We start from the raw sequence: 12,979 nt of genomic DNA, 5'->3' as shown, positions 1-12,979 counted from the left end.
TGCCAAAGAGGACATATTCTTTTAACTTAATTACATGCTAGGGAATCACCAGTCGACCTTACCTAATTATCGACGTTTCGAAAAGCATCATAAGGAAAAAAAAGGGTGTCCGAAAAGTCCGAATCTGCATTTTTGATAGTTATAACCATCTTCATGGTCTCAGCACTAGAGCTGGTTTACTAACAAGGGGGGAAATACCTAACTTTTTTTGTAGGTCCTAAGGTGGGGCGGAGCTGATAGTGAACAACATTAGTCCCTAGGACGCGCTTGCCATAAAGAACTGAGTGCTCGGAGACGAGAGAAGTGCTCACTGATGACAAGAAGGGCACGAGCTGCTTGGCGAGTGGTCAGAATCCGATGCAATTGTTGCAGAGTTTGCTGTCTCAAAAGGTCAGCCTAACAAGTAAAAAAGGTGTGCAAGTTAGTTTTTGCATATCAAATGTATTTGCATAAAGATATGATAAGCGCGCTTGGTTACCTGGTGAAGGAAATTCTCAAGTGTGGCCAGCTTTCCCATAGCAATTGCCATTTGGCCCATGTAGTCCGCGACATTATCAGAACCAGTGGGGCAATGACTCGGCGAGGAAAGTGTTTCCACAAGGGATTGTTGCAAAGCTTCCATCCCTTGTGACAAGGCATCTTCAGCCTGTTGGGAGGATTGCTGCAGATTGCATATTCCCATCAACTGCTGGTCTGTTAAAGGTTCGAGGTGGTTCCCAAGTATCTGAATATCCAATGATAAAAACACGATTAAAGATAGGCCTACGGTGAAGTATATACAACTTAAAAAACAAAATCAAATAGAAGATCACCTTGAGAAGTTCAGACGAGCGGAATCCACCCAACCACATAAAACACCTTTCAGCGGGCGTCTTCCACATGCCAGAGAGCATGTGAAACACATCAATCTTTGCAGCAATGCTCTTCAACCTGAATATCTCATCATAATGTGTCATTACGCCGTCAACTAGAATCCGCAATTCATTATCTCCCATATGGGAATTCACAGCTGATCGCATTTCATGTATCAGCCGCTGATGTTCTTCAAGCCAGCGTGCATACTCCAAGTTGAATGTTAAGGCCCCTGACAAGTACAATCAGTCATCAGAAACCATTGGATCAGGACATGCTTATCCAAATATCATATCATATATTCTATACAAGTTACCCCGAACTGCAAACGATTGTTCATTGAATGCAGGACACAAGAAATTGCAAAACCTTTACAGCATTTTATGTTTCGTTTTCTTTAAGTATCAAAACTAATTAAAATCTTCATGGATCCAACTGAAATAACTTACCATTTCCTGCCACTGAATGACCATGATCCCCTGGAAGTCCATCTGCAATATATATACCCTGCATTGAAACACCACCAGAAGAAATGAATAATTACATATATGCATACACACGCATATTACCGATGAAAAATACAAAGTCGTTCACCTGCTGGCGGGCTCGCTGAAGCTCTTGCTCTAGCTGCGAAAGCCTAACTCGACTATTTTCCAGCTGCTGGACATATGCCTATGTATCCAAAACCAAAACCTATAAATGATCCAAATATGTTCCATTCATTAACTTAAGACAATGTAACATTTTCATTCAACAGTTCAAGGTTGAAGAGGCTCAGTAAATTTGGGGGGAACATCAGTAAACTAGAAGGGCATCAAAAGGTAAGAAAATTAGAGGAAGGGAGCAGAAAGTAAATGGTTAAAAGGGTAAATCCCACCAAAAGAGAAGTGAAAAAGGGGAGGGAGGCTTAAAAAATAAGCCTTTGCTATTAAAGAGAATGAGAAGGCTGAGAAGCATTTTAGGCAAACCTAATTTCTATAGACCTGGCAGTGAATTTTCAGGGTTGATACCAAGATTTTGTCTCAACATAGCTAAAAGATTTAGACGCTGGGTTACAGACCTACACCCTGGTATACCAGTGTGTCACGCCAAACGACGCGATCCCATGTGTTTTAATGCTCTCACATGACGTTACATAATTAGTCTAAGATGTCACGGCCTAACAAGGTGTAGGGAAGCCTTCTCGATGAAATTAAAAAGAAAAAAGACATTCAAATACGTGCTGATGGAAAGTAAAGATGTATACTTTCTTCCTTTGTCGACTCTTCCTTGCTGCTTCTCTGTTCTGCGCCAGCCTACGTAGTGTCTGTAGATAAGTTAGCTTAATGGGATTAGCATTTAAGATCGAAAATTACTTTCTAATTAATAAAATCACTTTTATCAATAATCCAAATATCCTAACCTTTTGGTCACCAGTAGTTCTTTCCTTTGCCTGCTCTGTGGAATCCACTACCATTAGTGCTCCATGCTGCACTCCATGAAGCTTAAAACAAAATCGTATCTCACATTAATCCACTGACACTAAAAAATTAGAAAGCTAAATAAAGTTTACAGTAAAATATGCAGATTTAAAGCAAATCAACTTAAGATATGGGCCAAGTTATTAAGGTACTAATTGAATTGAAAACATTCTGGAAACTATTTTTTTAACTGACAAAGTGATATTCTAAATTATTTATAATTTACGGGAGGGAGATTCGAACTATAATGCAAAGGGGGCGAGCCGTAAACACACTACTCTAGCCAACTGACGGAACAAACGTCTTGAAGCTTGAAACATGGATGGTAATCCAAAATTCCAAATTTCAAAAGATTCTCAATTCCACCAGGCCTATAGAAAGATTCCCATGAAAAAGTATGGTAGCAGTCTAGCAGACACATATGCTCATGAAACAGAGACCAAGAGAGAGATGGTGATACATGGTTTTTGTCATCGGTGTCAACATCCGTCGAAGTGTCAGTCTGCTGGCTGTTGTCAGCCATGGCTGAATTATCACCCCAATTCTCAAAGTGTCCGTTTCCAGACGACGTCGTCCCTTTCTGCTGCTGGTACATGTATGGCTGCTGCTGTCCTGTGTCCACACACCCTCCTCCTCCTGTTCCGGTTATAGTTGATCCTATGTCCAAACACCCGCCAACGTTCAAGGTCCCGTACTGCAAGCTATCGGGTACACCGCCAACATTGTTTGCTTTTAAGCTGAACATGGAGCCTACACCAGATTAAAACCCATATATTAGAGAGAGAAAGAGACATAAAGGAGGGGAGAGAGAGAGAGAGAGGATACTTGGGCTTAAAACAACAACATCATCGTGAGGGAAGGCGGTAGCGGACTGTTCAAGCTCTCCAAGATCCGTAAAACGCGTTTGGTTCCGGTCACTGTCGTCTCCCCTGTTTTTTCACATCGCAGAAAAAACAGAGCAATTGGGTTTATCTTTTACCGCTAAAAATCCGTATACTCCCATAAATTTCAAGACTTTATGTTTTTTACGCACAACCCATTTCTCATACGCCATTAAAACAAAACCCAGTAGAAGAAGAAACGTAAACATAAACAGTAAGAAGAGGGGAGAAAGAGAGACCTGAAATAGAAGGAAGAGTGGGAGTAGAATTCTGGGTTTGTTGACGCTGCTTTGAAGCTCTGCATTTTTTTTTTACTGATTGGGTGGTGATTCCTTCTGCCTGCATCACTTTAAAGCAAAGAAAAGGTAAAAAAAGACGATCTTCATACGACCTTTAACAGTTGGAGAGAGGGAGAGGGGGAGAGAGAGAGAGAGCAGGGTGAGTGAAGTGAAGAAAATCTTGATGTAGCTTTAAGAAGAGGATAGCGTACCAGGACACCCTTTTTAATAAATTTTAAAACACCAGGCTTTTTATTATTGCTTTCTGACTTCGGATTTTAGCTTCCCAATACCCCAGAGCGAGAGAGAGAGAGAGAGAGCCTTACGTTTCCTCAGTCTCTCCCGTTAGAGCGTTTCGAACACTCTCTCCAATCTTGGAGAAATTTTTAATTTTAACGGAAACACAAATGGTATATCACATGTTTTAATAAGAATGATGAGAAATTTTATTTTTTAAATTATTAACTTAACCACACAAATAAGAAAAAATGAAAAGATCATCTAAACATAAAGGCAAACAATCTGCCTCCAAATTAAGGAGCGTGGGACAACTAGTCCACTTCGCCCAAGACAAAAATAAGACCCCTATTTTGTTGATTCTTTTAGCTCTAGGGTCTCTTCCTGTACTCAAGAGTATAGAGTAGTAGCGTTTAGTTCTTTCTCTTTCTTCTCTCGAGAAGAACTTTTACTAAATAGAAGTGGAATTCAAATCAATTACGTATTATTACGAAGGTATGTCAAAATTTATAATTATGTGTGATTAGTTTGAAATATTAATGTAGTATCATCTTACTGTAAGAGAAAAACTTTGGTGAAACACTGAGATTTCATCAGTGTCCTAAACAAAAACTGCAAACCAAACAAAGAAGTTAAAATAAGTGACATTGTATCTAAAGTTTGAGTTGTCATGTTAGTACTTAAGGCGTAGGCAAGGCATTCTCCATTGTAGGTAAAAAGAAGAGAGTAACGTTTAGATCTCTTTGCATTAAAACAGAGATCCCTACGACGCTACGTCGAGTTAATTACATATTATTGTATGATAATGTTAAAACGCATAACCGTGTGTGAGATAACAACACAATTTCATGTCTTCTCTTTGGGTAAAAAAGTTTCTCTCCTCTTTATCTCTCTCTCTCAGCCTCAATCCATCTATCTCTGTAGACTGTATACAATTATTATTTACTAGTAGGACTGTAAGTCCTGCAGCTGCAATATACGAATCATGGGGAAGGGTGTCAGCGCGCGAAAAATGATGAATGCGAAAATCAGATTATTTTGCAGATGAGGCCAAAAATAGAATGAGCTTCTCTCCGGTTCCCTTTGTGAGGATTTCGGAAATCCTTTATTTGTATTCGTTTATCGTATATTAAGTGATCATAAATCATTATAAATTTTTTTATTTAAAATTGAATATAAACAGTATTTGATAAAAATTGACCGCACGATATACGATAAACGAACACAATTAGATAATCTCAGAATTCTCACAAAAAGGATCCTCATTCCCAAAAATAAAAATAGTTTAACATTAAAATAATTTAATCATTAAATTAAATCAAGGGGTGTGATATCCAGACAGCCTTTTTTACTTCTTACACATTTTTCTAATTTTCAGCCGTCGGATCAGATGAATTGAAGAAAATCAAAGAACAAAAATTAACAAAGAATGTGTGAAAGGTAAAAAGGATGTATGAATAGCACATTCCTAAATCAATTCCTAATTATTATTTTAATTATTAAGGGGTTGCTTGCTTGAAGGGAATGGCAAGACAGGCAGCAGTTGTGGTTGTAGCCGTAGAACTGTGTGGCAGACTCAGCAGGAACACCAGAAGCCTCTCTTGTCCTGCATTTCTTGTTGTAAATATATTAGGGGTGTAAGTTGATTAACACATATTTGCGTTTTTGGATTTGCATTACATTTATTGTGCGTCCCAAAGCCGAAAAAAGAATACGACGCATTTCATACGGCAATCGTACGCTTTGATGGCGTGTCCCCTTCACTCCTTCTGCTGCTGGTTTTTCGTCTTTTCCGTGTTTCTCTCTCTTGATGCTCTCTGCTTTCTCTGTGGTACTAGTTGGTGATTCAATGTGTGTGCCCCTCACGTGACCTTGGGGATCTTCGGATGATACGGAAAACTGCTTCTCTAAGAATCACTTGTGATCATAAGTGTTTTTATTTTTATTTTTATCAAAGTACTTATTTTGTATAAACACGTTGGAAAACCACTTTGAAATTGTTTCTTGGAAAATATTTGGAAGTACATTTTGAAAAGATACTAAATTTCTCAATAAGTTCGCTAAAAGCAATCTTATATGTTCTAAATCAATCATGCAGTGCTCATGCGAGAAAGTTAATATGCTCATACTAGTAGAGCCTACAAGGAAAAAGTTAATCTGCTCATACTAGTAAGGCCTACAAGGAAAAGAAGCCTTTCCCACTCTAGCTTATATCCTGTAAGCAACTAGCAAGGATGCTTCCTGCAATTTCTGAACTTGTGTTAACTGCTTTTGTAATGTTGCATTGGATGACGAACACAAAGTCTCTTCTCCTGTGACTCCTTTTCCCTTGAGCCAAAAGAAGAAATGTTGCTGCAAGCCCGCAACCGGTTCCCAAAAAATGAACTTGGATGTTTTGATTTTTCAGATACAAAGATAAATATTTTAGATAAAAGACATGCAATCAAACAAATGCAAATCAAAGTGTTATGTTTCCATGAATTGATAATTCACAAGTTACATATAATCGAGACATCGAAACAAAAAAGCCAAGTTATGAACAAAAACAAGTGATACCTCCAACGGGTACATCCGGTTAACGGAAGTAACAAATCCATCATCAGAAGAACCTTTGAAAGCCTGAGAGCAAGGAACAACGGAGTTGCTTCCTCGGTCTCATTGTTCTCTCCTCAACTCTAAACCAACGCCGTGAGGGTATATGGTCTCATAGCTCTGCCTAACCAATTAACTTCAAACAAAATTTTCTACCTATCACATTTTCCCTCTTTTGCGAGTGACAAAGATCCTATAACAGTGTACATTTTTTATCGCAGGTAACTTTTCAGGCAGGGAGTGTTTCTTGTGTGTGGTTATCAAAGTGGTGGTGGGTGAACACTTCCCTCGCTCGTGAGCTCCTATGTTGAAGACGCTGGTGTAGCATCTCCGACATCTGGTTGAAGAACTCAGCATCCCACCTGCGAATCAACAAGGGGTCTTCTGCATAACAAATATAAATAGATGTAACGGCACTTTCCACAACCGCCATCGCCAGCCCCACCTGAAAATACATGATCCATGCTAAGGTTTTCTACTCTCAAGAAAACAAGAACAAAATTACAAGACGATCAAAGGTCAAAATCCATCTCAACTTGAATAAAGATCCTGATTCAAGAAACTTACCAAGACCATTCCCATCAACATTGCAGTGGACCCCACCATAACTACTCTGTCCCTATACTTAATCCATGTCCAGATCCCCGCGGAAGTTCCAGTAATAAGCCCGCCCAAGACTGTTCCCATCAATAAAACAGCACCTGAACAATCGTAGGCAACAAGAGCCTCCACTCCAGTAGACTGAAATAACTCCCAGGCATCCCTCGCTGAATGATTGAAGCCTTTGCCAGAAACAGCTATCTGTAGGGAACGACGTCACTCACAAATAACTACTTCTCCACAACTTAAACAAAAAGGCAAGAACTAAGTGATGGTCACTTAGGGTTGAGATAGCACCACTGGAAAACGAGGATGATCAGCTTTAGGCAAATAATGTTGTGATTAGATACAAGGAGAGCAACACGTGAATGGAAAATCAAGTTGTTAACTTAAAATATAATCAGCCAACCTGCCTTGTACTACAAGTCTCACATTTAAAATTATGACCCCTCTGTTTTTTACTAAAATAAATCTTACTGTTGTTAATATTTAGGGTAACAATTTTGGTGTTCCTTTTAACAAGATGCAAGGATTGGTATTTGTTCTTGAATTTTGCCAATTGCATACAAAGGTTGTGAGATTACTATGCAGCATCACTTGCAGTGCACCAGTTCTTTTTGGACAAACATATGTTGCTTTAATCTCAATTGAAAATTAAAACGGCAGCGTTTGTTAACAGAAAACTACCTGCACATAGGCATACTTGTTAAAGAAGCGGACAAGAGTTTCCACTAGATGAAAGAGAAAATCAACACAGCAAAGTAGGCACTCGTTGTTGCCTATCTTGGACCGGACTCCCCTGATCTGAAATATGTTTCAAAATTGTAAGAACTAAGATACTCACCCTCAAACTTAAACAGAAATCATCGTTCAGAAAAGCAAACACACGTCTGTGTACCTTCCACCGCAGTGTCCGAATGAAAGCTGTGAAAAGTGAACCATAGCAGATACTGCCAAAAGAAGTTGTGACTGCATACCGAAGAGACTTCATCAGTGAGTTTGGAGGCATTGATGGTGCCTCCCTACCACCATGGATAAGAACAAGAAACACCATCCCAGACACTATAACATGCACAGTATTACAGAGTACTGCACCCGTCCAAAATAAGCTTATAGAGAGAACCTAAGTACATGTGTGACAGCATTATTAACGTCGTTAGCTGAGGCATTTTAATTGTTATACCGCATCCATATACCAACAACAATAACGAAAGAAGAGCAAAACTTGCCAGCTCACCACAAGAAGCCACCAGCGTCCACCATCTCCAATGCTTGAAGCTACAACACCAGCTGCCCCGAAGGACCATAATACCATCCATAAAAGCATAATAAGCATGAAAGCATACGCTACCCTCATAACTTCACGAAGACTCCATACCATCTTGACAGCTGCTTGCAGCACCAGCATGGTAAAGGGAAGTCTATTGATTAACAATAAAGTCAGAAAGACTGCAAAGGGATCTGATCATTCCATTTCTAATTAGATATAAATTAAGACAATCCACAAGTGCAAAGAATTGTTCCTCTTGAAGCTCAATAATGGTCCAGAAAAACGAAATTTCGAAGTCATACCTGCCCACAATTGAAAGAACATACATGAACTGCAATACAGCACCAATCGCAAATGCAACACCCCAGAAAATTTGTTCCATCCAAAACAATAGAACACTAATCACAGCAAGATAAGTAGTCAAGATGTGAACCGAAACCTTCATCATGTGAGTCGCTTGAGAACGGAGGAAAAACAACCATGTCCAACCAAGAAGTGTCCCAACTCCCCCGGCAAGAGCATAAAGCAGCCAATAGTTCTCCGTCAACCCCCTTTGATTTTCCAAAAATCTCTGGGTGTACCTATCTATGTTTAGCCTATCTGTTTTCTTAAACCTATTGGTCCCCAGAACCGTAAGAGCACATCCCACCAAAATCAAATGAATCAGAAACACTCCCAACCAGAAAATGTCACGCCATCGTCGCGATGGCTCAGCAGCCAGGCCTTGACCACCATCCACGCTCCTCCGACTCGAAACTAGATTCTATAATCAACAGAAACCAAACAACAGCAATAAAATTCAGAAGCTTTCGACATCAATTCGAGCTAAACCATCAAATTCAATCAAACCAATCAAAAAGTTAATAACTTTTCAAGCATAACATAGTCAATGGAACTGAATTTAACTTAATCAAGCTTTAAAACATAAACAATTACAGTTTACACACGAAAATTGAACTGAAATTTCCAAGCACAGCGAAAAAATATGAGCAAAAAGCTTTATTCTTTGCAGGATTCAAAGTGGCTGGAAACTTCAAAACTAAATTTAAAAACTTCAGGCAAGTGATGCAGTTACCGGATCAGCGATGTCGATGGAGGAGGAGGTGGAGGAGGAGGAGGAGCTGTGAGAGATGTTGTTCATGCTGAGAGGGACAAAACGACGCGCATTGCCGGAAAGAATGAGAACTTGAGGGGTTTTCGTGCAGAGAGAGAAAGCGTGAGGAACAAGGCGAAGAAGGAGAGGGAGGTCAATGGAGGGGTTTAATAATTTTCAGGGTTTGGTAATCCATTAATTAAATTAAATAAGGAAATAATACTAAATAAATGTAAAATTGGGGAAAACGAAGAGAAATGGAGGGTAAGAAACTGAAACTCAACGGTTAAATCAGTAAAAAAAAGAGCTTTTCGGCTTTCGGCTTTCGGCTTTCGGCTTAAGGTTTGAGGTTTGACCAAGAGAAGAAGCTTGTGTCCTGATTAGCAATATTGTGAAATGTGCGGGGTGTTTTTCGTAATATCGACGTCCCAACGTGACTATCTAGAAGCTTCCAGACGTGTTTATTGGTGGGACAGTGGCAGACAATGAATTCGGCTTGTTCCTCTTTAAGGCTATATTATCATTTTCCCCCCTGAACTTGTGACCATTAGCCAATTTCCCCCCTTAACTTTAATTTTGGCCAATTTCCCCCTTGAACTTTCATGATTAGTCAATTTCCCCCCTCAACTCTTATAATTAGTCAATTTGCACCCTACTGTTAAATTTTTAATTTGATCATAATTAAACAAGTGTGTGTAAGAAACTAAATAAGATGTATGTTAATCATGTTCCTATATCTTTATCCTATTACAAATAGATTAAAATTTAGAATTTTACAATTTATCATAGATAGTATTATTAGTCATAATAAATCAGTATGGAGTAATTTTATTTGATTTTTGACTATACAAAATTGATAACAAAAAGGATTGATGTGTAAATTTTTGTATGTGAATACAATTTTCTTTATAAAAGTGAAAGCTAAGTTCAAGTAAATTGCGGAGAATCGAGCTTTAGTAAAAAAATGGCTAGTCTATTCATAATTTTCGACTCCTTATTAAGAATAACTCATTTTATTGAAATAGGTTTGATCCATGAGTTTAGGATTATTATTTCTTTTTGTTATTATTTCTTCTTCTACATGCTTTAAACCCGATTCATAACTTTTTCTTATAATCAACCCATGTCACATACTAACTATATTAAGAAAAGAATAGATGGAAAATTAAAAAAAAAAAAAAAAATTAACAGTAGGGTGCAAATTGACTAATTTTGAGAGTTGAGGGGGGAAATTGGCCAAATTAAAGTTCAGGGGGGGAATTGACTAATTATGAGAGTTGAGGGGGGAAATTGACCAAAATTAAAGTTCAGGGGGAAAATTGGCCAATGGTCACAAGTTCAGGGGGGAAATTGATAATATACCCTTGAGAATATTATCCACGACATAGAAGAAAATAGTGGGAGTTGCAAGTTTTGTTCCTTTTGGTTGTACCACTATTAGTAGTCAAAAGTACATGTGTAGAAGAAGTCATCAATTGTGCCTTGGAAGAGAAGTCGTAAATTGACACACACTAGTAATAGCAAAAGCAATATTCGGCCTAGTGAACGTCAAGTGCTATAATGTTTCAACAAGACTCCCATATGATGTGGGATCGGGCAATTGCTCTCCCTCAGTTGTAAGCGCTTGATTGTGTGGCTCACTAGATGTAGAACAAGGCTTGCAAGTATCCATACCTTCCTTATGTATGGGATCTTTACCATACTTAGCTTGATTCATAAAGATATCACATTTTTTTGTTAGGATTCAAATTTGACTGCAATTTGCTATTTAGTAATACGGTCTAATGATATTCTTCTTCATTTATAAATAAGAGGTCTTAGGTTCGATTCTCGCCAAAGACGAATTTTAACCATATTATTGCTAGCCCATTGTGAGGCTTAGCTTGCTCCCTCACCTCCTTAGTATAGATAATATCATTTATCCAAAAAGAAAAAATTTTGACTGACCACTAGTTTTATTTCAATCTAATCATTTACCAATGCATCAAATATTAGAGTTTGGTAGAGTCGAGAATTTATTTTAATTGAATATTGCGTAACTTCTTAAATGTAAAGAATTATTTTTCTTTACTTGCAAATTATAATCTAACATGTTTACGGAAAAAACTCAATTAAATCACAAATACAAAAATTCATACACGTCTATCAAATTGTGATTTGATTTTGTTTAGGACAACGAATGTATCATTACATGCAATGATACGAGTATTTTCCATTTCAATTTTTACGATATACGGAAAACAAAATAGACGGTTCGCTGGTTTCCTCTCCGGTATTTGATTTTGATTGGTGTATCATTTTCTCAAAAGCCGGCTCAATCCAAAATCAGTGGAAAAGGACCCGTAACCAGCAAATGATCAACATTTTTCAAATTTAAAATTAGTAAAAATATGACTATGGAAGGATACTTGGATTTCACGTTTCAAATTTTTTTTTTTATGTGCAATTCAAAACTTTGAACGCTTCAATTCAATGGCAACTACGCTATGAGTTTATACTAAAATCCAAATAAAATCACTAGTCAATAAAAAAAACATTGACGGGCTTCATTGACTTGGCATTCTTTTGGGCCAAACTTGGATTTATACATGGCATGGCCCATAACCTTAGGTCATCTTTAATCGACTCAGCCAAAGGACCATAGGGTCAAAAATAGTTCGTTTTGACATAAAAACTGTCTCCAACCGAGGGCTAGGGCAAAGGGCTTGTGGTCCCCACCCGATCAAAAATGGGAGAACTAGCCAAAGGGCTGGCCAAGAGCAGCCAGCCTTATAGCCCATCCTTCTAACACCAGAATGTCAAGCTTGACATTTTGTCAGCCCTCTAGCTCAGCTCATTTGAATGTCAACGGCTACCTGGCGTCAGCATGATGCCAGCTAGCAATGGCTAGCTGACGTCATGCTGCCATTAGGTTATCGTTGGAATATATATATATATATATATATATTTTTTTTTTGACGAATTTAAAAAAAAATTCTAATTTTTTTTCCTATAAATACCTAAGTCATTCCTACATCATTTCTCACATACTTTTCATTATTCCATACTATCTTACTTCATTTTATTTCAATTCTTCACATTCTATTCTCTTACCTCTTCCAATAATTTTTCCTTTAATTTTTTCAGTAATTTTCAAATGGCCACACCTGCAATGAAAGGAAGGGCTTGGATCCGAAAAGAAGATTAAACTCTTTGCAGGGCATATGGATGGGTCTCAGAAGATAGTGTCAAGGGTAGTTATCAAACAAGTGAGGTGTTTGGAGGTGTGTGAATTCTACCCCAATATCCAGTCAATTTATTAACATTGGAAACTGAAGATAATAAGTGCCACATAAATAAGAATCATATCTAAAATTTGCACAACCAACTATATCTCGACACGTGACATTCAAAATCCTATCCGAAAAATTATTAAGATTACATAAGAATAATAAGTCTGGAGAGTTACTCACTTTAGCGACACGTGTCACTCGAAATCCTATCTGAAAAATTATTGAGATTACATAAGGATAAAAAATCTAAAGTGTTACTCACATTAGCGACACATGTCACTCGAAATTTCATCCAAAAATTATTGAGATTATATAAAGATAAGAAATCTGGGGGCTTATTCATTTGGCGACAAGTGACACTCAAAATATGTCCGAAAACCTTATTTTAATATGGTAATTTAATTTAAATAACCATATTAATTTAATTAAAATAATAAATTATGT

At 37.8% G+C, this 12,979-nt stretch overlaps 1 protein-coding gene and 1 pseudogene across 1 annotated transcript; both read right to left on the bottom strand.

Moving 5' to 3' along the window:
- On the bottom strand, positions 1 to 3,571 carry LOC137738046 (transcription factor TGA2.3-like; annotated as a pseudogene).
- Positions 3,572 to 6,241: 2,670 nt separating this feature from the next.
- LOC137738435 (uncharacterized) lies at positions 6,242 to 9,510 on the bottom strand. Its single transcript, XM_068478070.1, has 7 exons — positions 9,246 to 9,510; positions 8,473 to 8,933; positions 8,138 to 8,321; positions 7,799 to 8,023; positions 7,588 to 7,704; positions 6,868 to 7,101; positions 6,242 to 6,745 (listed from the first exon to the last, which is right to left on the bottom strand). The coding sequence occupies exons 1-7, from the start codon at positions 9,309 to 9,311 to the stop codon at positions 6,530 to 6,532; spliced, it is 1,503 nt and encodes a 500-aa protein (XP_068334171.1). The 5' UTR covers positions 9,312 to 9,510; the 3' UTR covers positions 6,242 to 6,529.
- Positions 9,511 to 12,979: the final 3,469 nt, after the last annotated feature.

Source organism: Pyrus communis, chromosome 6 (genome assembly GCF_963583255.1).
Source record: "Pyrus communis chromosome 6, drPyrComm1.1, whole genome shotgun sequence".
Lineage (NCBI taxonomy): Eukaryota > Viridiplantae > Streptophyta > Magnoliopsida > Rosales > Rosaceae > Pyrus > Pyrus communis.
This window is presented reverse-complemented; position numbering and strand designations above follow the sequence as displayed.